This window comes from Corvus moneduloides, chromosome 2, assembly GCF_009650955.1.
Source record: "Corvus moneduloides isolate bCorMon1 chromosome 2, bCorMon1.pri, whole genome shotgun sequence".
Taxonomy (NCBI): domain Eukaryota; kingdom Metazoa; phylum Chordata; class Aves; order Passeriformes; family Corvidae; genus Corvus; species Corvus moneduloides.
In genome coordinates this window covers 14,107,500-14,124,565 of record NC_045477.1, presented here as the reverse complement: position 1 = coordinate 14,124,565, position 17,066 = coordinate 14,107,500, and the positions used below count along the sequence as shown (strand labels likewise).

The following is a 17,066-nucleotide window of genomic DNA, read 5'->3' as shown; positions in this document are numbered from 1 at the left end:
GTGCTATCTGTATCTAATTTAGGAATGACATGGATAAACAAATTGTCCTTATCAAGGTACCTGAATATAATTTTAAGTATTTTATCTTGTATTGGGAGTAATGTCTGAAACATGTGAAAGCATGATATATTTTGACAAGGTTAAACTTTAAAAATTTGCATCAGTTTCTGAAGATGTCATACATTAACTTTTTATTAGCAGCAATTTGCAATAATTGTATTAATACTCACCTGTAAATTAAAGGGGAAACCTCTCTTGTGGCCAGCACACTGAACCAATTGGCTCAAGAGATCTGAACTAAATTTGTGCGTCATTTGAGGACATCTGGGGTTTTTTATGACCAAGAAACATGATTATATGAAAAACTTTCAGAGACAAGCTGCTGTTAACAGGACACTGAAGCAGTTCCCTCATGCTCAGTTTTTCAATAGAAAGAGACATTTTTGCTAATTGTTAATGCTGCCACTGACACTTAGGGAAGCACAGGCCTAAGACATCTGCAGTGGCAGAGCTTAAGGATCTGCGGAAGGAAGAAGATGCAGCTGAGAAGATTTTGTTGGGTGAAAAAATACATTTCTCCTATATACTTCCCCCCATTCTTAGGCTGACGTGGTTTTTTAGAGCTTAGGTTGCACTCAGAAAACTGATTCTTAGGCATGAACACAAAATCTAGAAAGTTTCTCCTGTGTTACTTCAATTTATTGGTGATAAAATGCATGCCACAGACATCCCTCTGCCATTTCAGGGAAGTGGCTGAGCTACATTCTCTGGGCTGTGCTTTGCCCATCTTCCATCTTAGTGGAATAAAAACCAGCACTGCAGTAAAAGCCCATTTCATTGCAGGCTATGACAAACCTGTTTTCACCAGCTCCGGGTGGTGCTGACACAGTTACAAGACTTTTGGAAGGTTCTAGGTTTGGCAAAATAAGGTGGCTTCTGTCAATAATATATTTTTCTCTGGCATAAACGAAATACCTCTAAAATGTCACACTTGCATTGTTTGCAAAAAAATATTATCTATCAGCACATTATCTATTGGGGATGATCATAATGGGCCTCAAGCTCAGCTGGAGACTCAGGATGCTAACAATAGATGTATTTTGACAGAAAAGAGAATAATAAATTGCAGGTCTGTGTGAGTACTTCTATAATGGGGGTAAAATAAAGGGTATGTTTCTTTTTGGAAATGAGACTCCTAATGAATCAGACATCTTGACAGAAAGACACTTAGCAAAAATAAATGTAACTACAACACTTCATTAAAGTAAAATTATCTTTACTATTAATATACAAATGGTGAAGAGTGACAAATAATTGATATACTTTAAGCCATACTTTCAATGTCTTTCATAAATACAAAACCAGCATCTGCGATATTACTTCTTTTTACAGTATAGAGATATATATATATACACAGCATTTCATAGGGACATAAGATTCTGAAACAATAAACAAACTAGCTCCAGTGGTAGCTAACTTACCAATATATAATTCAGGTGGCAGATATCTCAAGTGGGCTGTTGACAACGTGTGGAATAACAAAAACAATATATGGTATGCTTTAGCTCATACTGTACACAGCATACAAATATGTACCGAGTGCTCATTGTAGCAGGAAAGCCTTTTTTCCCCCCTCCTTTTAAAACCTTGTCTAAGTAGTTTGAAATTCTTAGTGACAACTCTACACCATGAGCAATAAAATTATCTTCTGGGGCAATCTGACTCCTTTATATATTTGTCACTGATCTGTAGAGACTCTGAGGGTTTGTCTTGCCTTCCTCCAACCCTACATTTTACATCTGAAAAACCATAGCCTAATTACATGGGAGAGTTAAAGGATGTGGCAGGGTTAATGTCCCCTCTCCTCTGGTTTTCAGAGCTCTCGTTACCCTGCCTTTTGGCAGTGCCCTTCAGCAGCCTCTCTGCTTCAGTTGCTGCCCATTTCCCTTGTCAATGGTAAGGAGAGATGCTCCCAGCCCTCTCCTGGCTCACTCTTTGGCACCTGTTCTTTCTGGCAGTTGCTTTCCTGAGCTCTGTCGGCACTGCATCTGGCCACCTCGCCCGCTCCCGATCTCACCTGTGACTTAAAAGCTGCCAATACAAATTTGGCAATAAATATTTATTTCATTTCTCTGGGCTAAAAATGGCCAATATTCAAGTTTGAAAGTCAAACATTATGAGGCTTTCAACGCCTCTTAAGAGAAAAGATAGACTGGTAAACTGAGAATTCTCAGAACCTGACCCAAAGCCAAATTTTTAAGGCTTATTTTGTCTCAAGTCCAAGTAAATTCATATAAGAACACATTTATATGTGCAGTGGAAATACTGAAGATCACTTAAAACTTACAGAACTGCTGTCAAGTGGACAGGGTACTTCAGGAACTCATACGAAAAAATCTGAAAAAGGGGTGAAAAGTTTTTAAAAATATTTATTTAATCATGGTAGCTTTTCACCTATCGGAAAGATTATCTGAAGCTAAACAAAGAGATTTAAGAAGGGGCATTATTTACTTAGAAAGTTTTCATCTTCACCTAAAGAAGTATCACAATCACAATGACTTACTTTAAGAGATGTTTTATTTCTAGACATATAGTAATGTATGGGATAAGGCTGTATTCAGATATTCTATCACCATTTCCTGATCAGTGAAAACTCCTGATAGAAAAACCTCCTCTGTACAAAATGTCAGCAGGAGTCTGGCAAGACTTTTAAGTTCCACTTACACCTGGAAATCTGATTCACAGAAGCAACTCGATCAGCTGAGGACGTGCAGAGCCTCGCTGAGATGGATGAATAAAATCCAGGTCCTGCTGGAGTCAGTTTGTGTCTTAAAGACCGGTGAGGCCTGGATTCCACTGTGACTCTTTGTGCAGCACTCTCAGTCCCCCTCCATAGATCAATTTGTAAGAGATCTTGAGCTTTCTCAGTAAATAGTCTTTTTGGAGGTCCTTTAATCAGGAGTGAATATCATCCAACAGACACAACTATTCTACAAAGATGGTGAGCCTGCAAATGACTGCAAAACGAACATTCACTCCAGTTTTACTCCAGAGGTAAAATGGTGGGAAGATGCTCCACATCATCTTTCAGATTTGAGGAAAGATTTTAATGTTTTAGGTCTAAGCACTTAAATAGAACTAAGGAGACTTTCTATCTGACTCTTCAACTTGAGAAATTGGTCAAAACACCCCTACACATCCACTACATGCTCCATCTATTTGAAACTTTTCAGCAGTAATACACCCACCATGACCCTCATTGCAATCATGATCTCAATAGATTTTTGCAAATTTTGTGTTTCAAGTATTTATGTGACTTGAAAATAATATCTTCAGTTTAATTTAGATGAGTATTTGAGAATATTTGAGCAGAAAAGTATGTGACAGTAAAGCTTTCAATTATTTTAAACAGGCTTTGTGGACAAATTATTGAAGATTTTTCTTTAATAAAGCAGAGTGGCATGCTATCAAAAGGCACAAATACATTTCCATTATCTGGACTAGGAAACAGAAAAAATGGCATGATGATTATACTACAGTTTGATGATTGGCACTTAAATAAATAATCAAACTAATTACCATCATAAAAAGAAAGCCACTTTTTTTTGGATGAACATCGATGCAGAGGCTGAAGACAGCAGCTGGAATTGACTACACCAGGGACTGATGTCAAACAGCCTTTTTAGATGATGGCCACGGTGTAGCTATGTTGTATATATCTATGAAGAGATAGAAAGTAGGCCCAATCCCGCAAGTTCTGTTATGAAAGTACATCCATCTTCCTGCTCACATCCACCCCACTAATGTCAGTGTGGTGCCATATAAGGGGTGGGTTCAACCACACAAAATTTCTTGCAAGACTGAGGCCTGAATAAATTAATTTTTGTCATATTAGGCATTAGCATCACCAGAATAGTAAATATTTCTGCAACCACAAAAAAATCTTAGAAGTCAAAAAAAGGCAAATAAACAAATAAAACCAGGAAAAACCTCTCCAGGGTACATCTGATTACTAAATTGCAAAATATTAATTCAAACTTTGTTATTATTGTGGTAAATCAGAACTCAGGTCTACTAAAATAAAAAAATAAAAAAAACAAACAAGGAGCTTTAAGTAATTTTACTTAATTGTACTCCTTTTTTTTTTGTTGTTGTTGAAAAGAGATTGTCACTGCCACATTTTGTATCAGTACTAATTTCCCTCCCACCTTGGTCCCTGGAGTATGTTAGCATAACAATTCAGATTACTTTTACAAATAGTTATATTTTGTCAACTCTTCTGACATTTCATACTAACACTTAAAATTACTTTTAGACAGTAAAAGTGACATTTATACAGGTATCTTTTTTTTTTTGTGTGTGTTTTTTTTTTTAATCTAGAATAGGAAAAGAAAATAAACTAATGTTGTTATTCCAGTTCTACACATATCTTACAAATTACTATGCGCTGTCCTTCGTTTGGAAATATTTGGAACTATTTCGAAATATCAGTGTTTTTCAGCATTCTTTCATAGTGGGAGTTTGGTTTTCTCCTGTACAGCACAGAGTCAAAGCACAAGAGACAACCTATTAAACCACAGACCAAAAAGGTGTGCTTGTACAGTCCATCAGAAATTTAGAGCTGTTTTATTCTCAGCCCTCACACAGCTCAACTGCCAAGAGACATAACAGCAAGAAGAAATTAAATACTCCTGGAAACAGCTTTTGATTTGTAATCCAGTATAGTGGGAAATGCTTTTGCATCCAATATTGAAATAATATTGCAATATATTTTGCTTATAAAAGAGTAGCACAGGTGTATTAGTAATGAATGCGCTAACAAGACCTCTTAAATCTTCTAATCCCTTCAAACTGTAATTAGAGGCCGTATCAAGCGAAAAAAAGAAAAAAATCCCACCAATATAGAGCTGTTAGGCCATGATTTTTTTTTTGTGTAAGTCCTACTAAGAAGTAGCAAAATTTGAAATGCATCTGCAATTGAGCCTAGACACTGTTAATTCTGCAACATTGTATAGGCACCTTCTTGCAGAAATGATCAAGCTGGCTTCAGAAAAAACACCATCTGCCTAGGGAAGATTGAATATGCATGGCACCACCCAAATTTGTGATTGCAGGTAGAGGAGGAAACAATGTCTACCACCTTCATCATCATCCCGGTAAAAATATTGTGTGAGAGGATGTTCAAGCCACACCAATCACATTATTCTCAACTGCTGGAGTTGTCCACATCCCTTCTTACATTTTGATAGAAGAAGAAAGTCCAGCTGCAAATACATACTTTGTAGAAAGAATATATATCCATATGTATAAATGAGACAACTGTTGTCCTAATTATAGGTTAGGAGCAGTCCGTCCTGCTTGCTGTGTACATAGAAAGAATCAGGACAGAAATCTGATAGACAAGCAGCTATTTGGTATTACTGCCTGCTCAGTATGAGGGAGGAACACTGAAAGCTCATAAAGGAATGTCTTCATCTTCCCTTTACCCAGAATTAGTGCCTCACCATTTACAGAAACTTCTTTCCAGCAATTTTCAATTATTATCTTCCATGGTCTTTCATCCCACATCGCTATCCCCTCTTACCCATTTTTTTCATTTTGGTACCAGTTTTGTGGGAACTTGGCCTCCTATCCTAGCCACACCAGCAGTATGCCTCTGTCCTCAACTCCTTGGTTCATTGTAGGTATTTCCCAAAGTGAGGAAAAGCCGTAAAAAACTCATAAAATAACTTGGTTTTGAAAAATAAGCTCAGCTCTTTCAAATGCATTTAAACATGGGTTAACAAGAAGGTTACTGTGACATTTTCCTCAAATTTAAGGAGACCCTTTTACATTTCACTTTCAGTTCTACTGAAAAAATGTCAACTAGTACAAAGACTTCAAATATTATCAGAATTCAGATATAGCAGGGAGAAAACACAATTTGTTGAGTAAAACTACACTTAAACCTCAGGCATGACTTAGATGTAGAAAATTCACAACATACTCTACCATTTACTCCTGACAAGTAGAATTTTCCAGTTTAGATTTCTATATGGTTTATCTACTTCTTTTAAAGCAAGGCTTTGAAGAGTTTGATAGGTGTGGATACACTGTGCTGGAATGGAAACAAACTATATTGCTCCAGTTAGTGGCACCATTAAATCAACCATTCATTCATATGAATGAATTTTGGATCAAATAAATCTGTAAAATTTCCTGGTGGGTCATGTTGATCAGAATAGTAAAGAGGAATATCTTAAAGGAAGCTTGACATGAAAAAAAAAATCAGTTGAATATAAGGTTGCATTAGTTCATAATTAAAAATTGTTCCTAACTGCTTAGACAAAGTCCCCTTTCCATCTGTTCTTACACTGTACTTTTTACGACAAAAGGTATGAAATCACAAAGGAAAAAGTCCTGCTTCAAAAAGGCCAAGTTTAATATTTTATGTACTGATTTGGGGAGAAAATGTATTCACTAAACCACAGTTTTATCCCTTAGCTAAATCATTTGAACTTAGACAAAAATGAATACTCTGTATGTATAATATGTTGGGACAAACATTGTAAATTTTCATTTGAAGTGAAGATTATGATTTAAAAACAGTTTTCTTTTTACACCTTGGCTGCATTTTAGTTCACATGTAACCTCCAAAACTTTCATACAGAAAACCTGAAGCACTGAAAATCCCAGAGCCTTTCAGAGTCACACTCATGTGGTTAGGATGAGGCCAGTAGACTATTGTGAAATATTTAGCCAATTTTATTTGAGTTTGTGTATGGTCATTACCAGCTATTTTTTTTATCGAAGAACCCAGGAGAAACTGCAGTGGGACATGGCTCTGTGTTGATGAGTGTCTCTTTTTTTTTGTTTGCCTCAAGTGATAATCACAGCTGGAATACTATTGAGTGTCAGCCAGAACTAAGGTCTTAAACATTACACTGAGAGTGGTTTAGTTGTTTTTTTTTAAAGGCAACCTAAAATTTCATTTTATAATAAATGGAAATAAATACATTATCATATGGCACTTTAGGTACGTAGCTTGCACTGTAAGATCTGGAGAGGCCTGATGTGTTGTTTGTGGTTAGGGGTGCTTTAGAATTTTTCTTCTAAATAGACACACTTTGTCATATAATAAATTACAGTTCTTATTCTGCAGATTTTTCAAATTTATACCATGGGACTTGGTGTCAGAAAAACTACATACTAAAGCCATTAACAACAAAAAATATATAGAAAAGAACTGTAGACAGGAACTGTTTCATCATATGTACACATGTACTAACTATTCCAAGCTTAAGTTTCCCAAGAAATTAAGGTCAGCTGTAAAGTTTTGGTCACGGGATTACTTCAATCCAAATGCATTATCCAGACAGCTGTAGTTTATCTTATTATGCTTTGCTATCATCTTCTTTTGACTGGATGATGTCATTAGCAACTTTGATTTCTATGGTTTCTGGATTTAAAGCTTCTTTGCCATTTTCCTCCTTTAGTGGCAGCTTCCTATGAGAAAAAAGAGGAATCATGGTAATACAAAAATCAAACAATCTGTAATTTCAGTCTATAACATATGTACATCTTATACAGGTCACAGTGTAAAACAATAATTTTTTGAAAATAATGTGTAATTACTTTATTATGAGCACTGAGGTTCTTTACTTTTAAAGCAATTCATATTAAGTCTTTCCATTTCTGTAAGGCCACAAAAATCACATGACAAGAACATTGGTGCTGCCTGAAATGCAGTTCTTCAATTAGACAAAAGAAAAAATTAAATGTCAAATTACTTGACCCAAGACAGTACAGAGGTATGTGTTGCCTAGGATATTGTGAAACTCTTACAGGCAAGCTTTTTGCTAAATCTCAATTAAACTCTTTATGTCTTTTCTAAATGTAAATTCAATTGTATACAAAAGAACACAGCTATTATTGGAGATTATGCCAAGACATAGGTAAAGAACCTCTTATAGTGCAAGGAGGTAATGGAAGTTATTATTTAAAAAGTTCTACAATTTAGTTTTCATGGATCACACAATGTAGTTTCATTAATAACTTACAGCTCTTCTAAGACTTTGTGAAAACTCCAGAGATTTGGTAAAAGAGTCCCCACCCTCTTGAATGTGATCTCATTGAAAAAGGTCTTGAAAATCATTGATTCCCTACTGCCAGTAATTAGCTGTCAAAAAATATAGCTGTCAAAAAGATGTATGGTTTACTGAGATGTTCCTGTAATAATGTCTCCTGGGCATAATAGCTCTTAATCGTGATTCCAGTTTGGGTTTGCTTTCTGGTTTTTAACTAGGGAATAGTATGCATATGCCTTTTTTATTCATAATAACTGTTAAATGTTTCAATAAATTTCCGCTTTGATTGCTTTGATGTCCCAAAGAGCAATACAGTGCTCAAAACCTATCTGAGGAATCTCTTAGGAATGTCTTATTACAAGACAGTGTTTAATAACAGCAAATAAGACAAAACAGTACCCGATTTCCCCATCTTATGAAATTTGTCTGAAATGAACTAAGAAAGATGCTGTTTATCCAGTGGTTAAACAATGAGCACAGCCTGTACCTGAGAGAAATCAAAGACTAACTTATTCTACTACAGTAAAATACATGGGATATATTATCAGATGTCTGGCTCTGAGCACAGAGGGAGGTCTCTACTAATTGTCTGTTTCTCATAGCACACCCAAAGGAAACAGATTTCAGCCCACAGCAAGATGCCTGAAAGAATGGAAACGACAGAATCAACACAAATCTATTTTTAACAGAAGGTAAAACACTGGGGCGGAGGAGGAGTAGCCCATGACACGCATTTTAGGTAAGCAGGCATGTGTGTCAAAGATCTGATTAGGCAAAGTACTTAAACAAGTACTAAAAAAAAAGTACCTAATGTAATTTAGTTTTAAGAAAAGCAGAGTAATTTTTCAAAAGATGGTGCTGGAAAGAAGGAAATACTTAGTCAAAGTCAAAACTCAGGAATTGACAGAATATACTGTGTGGAAATTTAAAGAAATTGGTTTAAGTGGATTAAGACCATGTTACAAAATATTTGAAATAGGAAGATTTACTTGAACCCTCTTGAAGTATACTGGACATAATTGAAATCCATGTTCATGTAAACAGTGAGATAAAATTAGCCTTGCTTTGCATGCAAGCAAGGAAAAACAACTCAACAAAAGCTACACGCAAGTAAAAAGTTTTACTCATCAAAACTTTCCTCATCACAAAGTCCATGCACCGTTCTTGAACCTTATTGTATTTAAAAATTTGTGGTTTTATTTTTTTTTTAATAGGATGTGAGTTATGAGTGCAGTTATCACTAGACTATTCTTTTTCACTACGACAACTTTTTTGTTATTTTGGATTTTTTGTTTCCATTTGCTTTAAACACATATTTAAGCTCTATTAATAGATTCAATCATTTTCCTCTCTCAATTAACTAATTCAAGTTTAGGTGTTCTAATTATACCAATTTTTCTATGCCAAACTTTTCTTTAGCTACATCTATAAGAAAGAATTTTTCATTTTTTAGCTGGGCAGACTAATCATTTCAAATGTTTATTCATTTTATAACAAAAAGTTTTTTTAAAAAATCCAACAAAAACCCAACAAAAAGTTCTTTCGCTTTAATCAGATATTGGCTGCTATCAATCATTAATAATATTGGCTCCTATCAATCATTAATAATACTGACTTCCTCTAGCATGGCATGTGGCCTAACATCAACAGTCTGCTGATGTTACCCATACAAAACTTTAACTAAAATATTTACTTTCTTATGTTATAGGAAAATGACTCCTAGCCTTTTTGATACTGGAATTCACCCAACTGCATTAATAGTAAGAAAAACTTAACCAATACTAGAAACACATTAATGTCAGACTAGGATCATAATTACAGTACCACACTGCATGTGGTATTTTAATTACAAAAGTGTAATATGATATGCACAGCTTAAATTGATTTCCTGCCAGCATGATTAAAACTTGTTGATTTGCAGGTAGAAGTGCTTTGAGCTAATCTGTCACACATGGATTCCAAACATGTCTTTGACAAGGATCATCTGATATAAGGTAAAAAATAGCTTGCCAAATAATATACTGAGCAATATAATAAAGAATATTGTTGTAAGAGGAAGTAATCTCTTCACTAATTAGTTCCCACAACTTCTTAAATTGCATTTGAAGTTCTGAGTGTAATTTGCTATTATTCAAAATAATTCAATTAATCATTAAAAATATTTCATCTAATTTAACCTCAAGGCTTATCTTGTATACCTTTAAGACAGCCAGAATTAGTCATCATGAATCCCACCTTGTTTCATTGCCTTCCTGAAATGTCCTTGAAACTTTTCTTTCCTGCAAGCTAAGTTCTTCCCTCCAAGATCCCTGCTGGTCATTCTCACCCTGCCCAGCATGTGCCTTTCTGGCTGTTGTTGACAATATATTTTTGTGTTATTTCTACTGAGAGACTGACTTCTACTCTACTGCATCTTCCCTTTGTGCATCTCACTCATACTTTATATTGCTTCTCTGTTTCCTTGGCTATGACCTGTGTCTGAGTCAAAGGTCTTTCCATATTCCCCTGGTACCAGTGGGCCTTCAGGTGTCCTGATTGCACCAACTCTTTTCATCTTTAGTTTTCCAAGTGACACTGTCCCAAATCTTTAGCTGTCTTCTGTACAGCTGTGCCTTGGACTGCTGCTGCCTTTTATGGTTGTGAGAGAAGAAATTACCAAGAAGGAAACTGTCATCATTATTAATATCTCTTAGCAGTCCTATTTTTCCAAGGACATAATGCCCATCAAATCCTTACCAGCTGTTCCTATGAATTAGCTTTTTGGGGTTTTTTTGCTGGTGGTTTTCTTTTTTTCTCTCATGACAGTGCGGACTGATTCTTTCCCCTCCCCTAAGACAATAATATATTTTTTATTTTAACTTTCTCATATTTCACTCCTGTCAGCTGTTCTAATGATTGTGACAAGCAGAAAGAAGTGAACTGGATCTTTCCTGGTACCATGTTCCCCGCTAGATGCATCTCATTTGCAAGATCCAGTGCTACAAATAGTCTTAAATCTTGAACAAACATGGACCTGGTGCTTTACCCACTAAAATATCCAAGGCTTGCAGGACTTGTACAATATTTACAACTACATTCCCCTGACTCTTTAGATAACTGTGGGCTCTGCACTGTGCCCCTGATTATAAATTCTAATATGAAGAGCAAACATATCAGTAGTCACTCAACAGATTCCATAATTATTTAATTAACACAAGTTCAAACTCTTTGTGCACAGCTTCTTCAAAGAACTATACAACTTTATGTGCATCTACTTAACATGCTCCCTATTTACTACAAATATCAATGGCAGCCACTAGCAAATCTTTCTTTTAATTAAAGGTTCTAGCTTTTACAGTTTTACATAATGGCAAAAAAGGAAATTTCTTCGTATTTTCAGGAAAGAAAAAGACTGTTTCATAAAAACACCCTCTCCTTTTAAAGAGCAACTATGATTTAATCAAATTATCAACAGGTGAATTTCTATATTTACTACATAATCGTCTTCATAGACTTAACAGCTTGAGGATGTCATGAGGTAGGAGATTTTCACAATACATGAAAGGTTCTGGGCTCAAAGTAAAGAAAACTTAGAGGTTTCTTTAGTAATTTCATCCCTGGGCACAAGGCTGGTCCCATTATTCAGAAGGCAGCCAGAGTCTGTGAGCATAGCTGAGAACTGCGGTGCTTTCTGTACTGAGACAAGGTTGCAGGGACAGGAAGTGGGCATGAGGAAACAGAGCAGAGGCTGCCCTTCAGCATGATTAATCCAATTACACTATGTGGACTTAATACTGAGCTATGCTCTCAGTTAAATGTATGAAAGCAGGAAGAGGCCACTCCAGTGAGGAGCTGGGATTCTGAAGCACAGGATCCTTGTGCCCCATCTTCAGAACGTGTGTGAGGATGAGTGCGATACTCAATCTAAGGTAATTCCTGAAATTAGGAGATTGTCTCCAGAGAGTAATTAATAATTGCTGGGTAGGTGGTAAAGATCAGGGGCAATCAAATGAAAAAATCCTTGTACTGCTGTGCTCAGCCAGTGTATGCGAAGTACCACAATTTAGATTGATTATTATAAAAACCAAACCAATCAAACCAACCCTACACTCACACACTGCACTGCCACAGCAGACCACTTTGGTGATGCTGTGTATCTCCCCTCAGAGTGTGGGAAGTCCAGTCTGTCCACACAGCCAAGAGCAGCTTCTGTGAAACGCCAGAGAGTATCAGGCTACTTACTCCGGTTCTGTGAGGGGAGTTGTCTCATTTGGCTCATTTACTGGGCTTCCATCTTCATGGTTGGTAATTCTTTCATCCTCTGTTCTCATTTCCACTATCGGCTCTTTTGATCCATCTTTCCTAAAAATTATAAAAGAGGTTTAGTCTCTTATCATCACATTAACTACATATACTACACATAACGAATTACTAAGATCCCTTCTCTCAAAAGTTGGCAAAGAAAAGGCAGAACTAATTATCAGTGACTAACACCACCAAGACACATTTAACAGCGTGTTCCCAATTCCTTGAAGTCTTCAAAGCATCCTGTATCCATGGTTACTTCCCTAACTCTGTAAACATGATGAATTAGCATCTCAAAAGAGCATTTTGTTTATGACTAATAATAAGACGACAGCTTCTTCATGGGGATAGATGTAAACTTCCCTAACCTAGTATAATAACAATAGGACTTGATGCCTAGTTATACTTGAAGTTTTCTGGCAGTGTTAAAGAGCCATAATGTGAATATATACACCACAAAATTGTGCTTTAATCTCCTGAGATTGTGACAACCCCAGCTGCCATTCATGAAAAAAGCCCTTGTGTGGTAAAATGTGAAACCCTTCTGCTTTTACAGGTAGAAAAAACTGTTCCTATGTCATATTTCCCCCATTTTAGGAACAACTGCTAGTCTCTCACAAGTAAGTAAATGAATAAACGTTGTGCCAATTAGACAATGAATTATAAGGGAGATGGAGCAGTGAGTATTGTCATTATGATTTTGTTAGTAACCACAGAATCATAGAATAGTTTTGGTTGGAAGGGACCTTTATAGGTCGGGTAGTTCAATGCCCCTGCAATTAGCAGGGACATCTTCAAGAAAATCAGGTTTATCAGAGCTTCATTCAACCTGACCTCGAGTGTTCCCAGTAATGGGACGTCTACTACCCCTCTGGGCAACCTGTTCCAGTGTTTCACCATTGTCACTGTAAAATAGATTTTCCTCATGTCCAGTCTAAATCTACCCTCTTTCAGTTCAAAACCATCACTCGTTGTCTTTGTAAAAAGTCTGTCCCCATCTTTGTCCTAAACTCCCTTTCCAAAGGATGCAGAAAAGTCTCCCTAGAGCCTTTGCTTCTCCAGGCTAAGCAGCCCAAATTATCTAAGCCTGACCTCACAGAGAGGTGCTCCATCCCTCTGATCATCTTTGTGTCCTCCTCTGGACTCGCTCCAACAAGTCCATGTCTTTACCAAGGACTGCTGAGCTGGATGCAGCACTCCAGGTGAGGTCTCACTGTAGTAGAGGGGCAGAATCTCCTCTCCTGAGCTTCTGGTAATGCTGCTTTTGATGTAACCTGGGACACCTTTGGCTTTCTGGGATATGAGCACTCGTTGGCTCATGTCCAGCTTTTCATGAACCAAGTCCTTCTCTGCAGGGCTGCTCTCAGGAATGGGGACATGATATGGAAATAATACAGAAGTATTAGCAATACATACTAATTAGCAATAGTTACTAAAAGTATGAATTAACTTGCATACAGTTTTACTCTCAAAAGGCAGATCAGAGGATACCCAAGATATATGTATGTATTTCCATAAAGAAAAACTCTTTTGATACAAATATTTTATTCCTATATCCTGGAACTGCATCAGCTGCGTTTACAAACAAAGGGTAACTGAGTTACAGATAAACAATCACTTTTATATTTAACAGATTTTTTTTCTGAACTGGGATGTTGTAGGAAGCCATCAGACTGCTATGGGCCACATCAAAGACCTGGATAAATTCTTCTCTAATTCATATCTCACATTTTCATATTGTTTCTTCAAGATAATGGATAAAACAGGCTTTTGCAATAGGAAGTATCAGGAAAACTCTACTGTCCTCTGATAGGTATCCTTAATGAAAGTCTCTATAGGTTAATAAGAATGTCACCCACATAGAAATTGTGTGGAGGAGAATTAATGGGCAGAAGTCTAAAAGACTTCTGTCTATTAAAAAAGCCCCAAGCTGCATGTGCTTATTTATCTCTGCAAGTGACATTTAAGATATACAAATGGATACAAAGCTCATTTTGGTAAATGATGCACTTAACTTTCATAGCTACCTCCTATCTGCAAAAAGATTAGGGATCTAAGTTGGACTGGTGGATGGGTTGGTAAGTTCTGCTTAGTTTGTTGATACATCTACAGTCTTACAAACAGTATTGCATGACAAAAAGCTTGAAAAAGATGTTATTTGTGACCAGCATTCATGCATATTTACATGTATAAGGTACAAACTGTGTAACATTTCAAATTCTAAAGAAGGGAAAGTGATTTGTAGGAAATCCATCATGTCATGGGTGTCTGTGTGTATGTTATATGCATTGTATCATCAGCATTCATTACATATAAAACATCATTATTTAATATATGCATTTATATCTTACAATCAAAATGTAACCAAGAACCATATCATAAACCACCCAAAAATCCAGAATGCAAACTGAAATATTTAAAACTGGGAAATGTCAGTGTATTTTTGGGAATATCAGTTAACATGATATAAATTTAAATTTGACTCTTCAAGTCTGTCCTAGAAGTTTAGTCTGACAGTTTATTAATGCAGAGAACAGGCTAAAATAAGAACTGCCCCAAATATTTTAAGGTCTGACTGACTGAAGACCACTCTGACAAGGAAAGAAAAATGATTAAATAACATAGTTGTTCTTGCAAAGAAGTGCAGTAGAAGAATTAATATGAAGAGACCAGCTCAATGCTTTTTTGGGACAGCATGGAATGGCATTTGGTTATAAGATGTTGATAACAAGGTATAAATTGCTGTCAACTGACATTTGCAACTTTATCTCCCTAAGGTCTTCCCATTCAGGAGGGTCTGTACACCAATTTATAGTTGGCCACTCCTTGAACAGGAAACTTAAAGCATAAACTGAAGTGCTGTGCTCAATAGGAAAGGACAGCTGAGTCAGAGTCAGAAGTTTCACATATTGATTCTATTGATCCGGACAGGCTGGCTTCACACGATGGAAAAAATACTGCTAGTCTTTCTCTCACTGTCAGGTGTGGAGAATTAGGAAACAGCTATTTTATGGCATTACTTCTATTTAGAAGCAGTACTTGATATAAATTCTCCGTGTTCTCTCACAACTGGTTTTGTTCTGTGGAGCTGTTTCTGAAAGGGAACCTCTTTTAGAAGAACCCAGCCCAACCCATGTAGTCAAGTTACATAAGACACAGCCTGAAACCAAATAGCCAGAGTTAAACCCCCAAGAGACACTTACACTGCAACTACTGGCAATGGAGACACCTGCTCAGCTATGAATAATGAGGGCTGCAAGATTTAGTGTGCTCTACATCCATCTGAAGATGGATGGGATCTAGGAAGCTGCAGAACAATGAACTGTAAGGCCTGACTGTTGGGAGAGGCGCATAGGAATTGGGCCAGTAAATGTTATTTAAACCACACACAGACAGCATTCTCACAAATATTACAATGTATGTGTAAGTTGGCTACCATATGAACAGGATGAGGAAATTATGCCTTTTTTCTAGTAAAAAAAATGGAACTGTTTAAAATGAAAGATCATAAGTAATCTTTTCTCCAGTTTACCTACTGAAAACTCAGTAAATGTTAGGTCTCTAAAGTGTGATTATTTTATGTAATCAGTACTTGAACTGTTTTGCCAGAGATCTCACTACCCACTCTAATAATTTAAGAGACCATATTTTCACATCAATGATCAGCTCATTCACATTTGTGTGATGGAGTAGCCACTACAGAATATCTTTGTGAGAATCAGTATTGTTTATTTCCCACTCATGTTTAGCAATCATTGACTGTTGCTATGAAGAACAATCACTCACTACCGTTTCACCCACAATCCAACTCAGCACTCCTATTAAAAAAAAAAAAAAATCAACAAGACCTTTCATTCCTCATGTCTACAGACAAGAATCAAGATTTCCCATCAAGTGCTATACCTGAGAAGGAAAACTCTCTCTCAGATTTTCTTCACTCCTAGATTTACTGGTACTGTCACAACCATAGGCTGAGTTTTTGGGTGTTAGCAGCTCAAAGAGGGATTTGCAGAAATGGATTTACAATGACCTCTTACCTGTTTCTCATGAACCAAATATGTGTCTGTAACTATTTCTGAATTACAATTGATTTCCTTTGCATCAAGCTGGACAAAGAGGTCATCCTAAACTGAGCTACAGTGCATTCCTTTTTTGTGTCTCAACTTTTCTTTTAAAGGCAATAAACAACCTACACACTTCAGAGCAACACTTTTTCAAGTAGTAGAAGCATTTTATTAATTCCCTTTGCAACACCACAAAATGGCCATAAAGTTAATGTAAGTTGGACAGCCAACTTTTTCTTTTAAGGATGTTTCCAACACAGGTGATTAATACTCACAAGTAAGCAGCTTTTCCTTCTTCCAGTTCTTTACTTTTTCCACTTGAACCACTCTTTTTCCCGCAGATCCTCCTGGTGATGCACATGAGCAGTCCACATTGTCGTACAAAGAAGCAGCTAACATCAGTCACAACCAGGATTAACAAAAGGGCTGCCACTCCCAGGCCAATGACAGCACCAAGTCCAAGACCATTAAAAAGAGTGTCTTGAAGGAAAGAAAATGAACACTTATTAATAACATTAATCCTAAAATAGCATTTTCTAAGACGTTGGTCAGGAGACTAAAGAATGTTTAGGAATGAACCATTCAGAAATTACTGGAAATAACCAGTCCTGATGATTAAGCATATATAGTACCTCATTAAAATAATAATAAT

At 36.5% G+C, this 17,066-nt stretch overlaps 1 protein-coding gene across 1 annotated transcript in view; it reads right to left on the bottom strand.

Annotated features, from left to right (window-relative positions):
• Window positions 1-1,259: 1,259 nt before the first annotated feature.
• NCAM2 (neural cell adhesion molecule 2) overlaps window positions 1,260-17,066 on the bottom strand; it is a 282,099-nt gene continuing 266,292 nt past the window's right edge. Inside the window, exons 16-18 of the mRNA XM_032097436.1 lie at window positions 16,690-16,894; window positions 12,288-12,407; window positions 1,260-7,485 (exon numbers count right to left, since the gene is read on the bottom strand). Coding sequence (XP_031953327.1) covers window positions 7,374-7,485; window positions 12,288-12,407; window positions 16,690-16,894 — 437 coding nt within the window. The 3' untranslated portion in view covers window positions 1,260-7,373. The remainder of the gene's footprint in view (window positions 7,486-12,287; window positions 12,408-16,689; window positions 16,895-17,066) is intronic.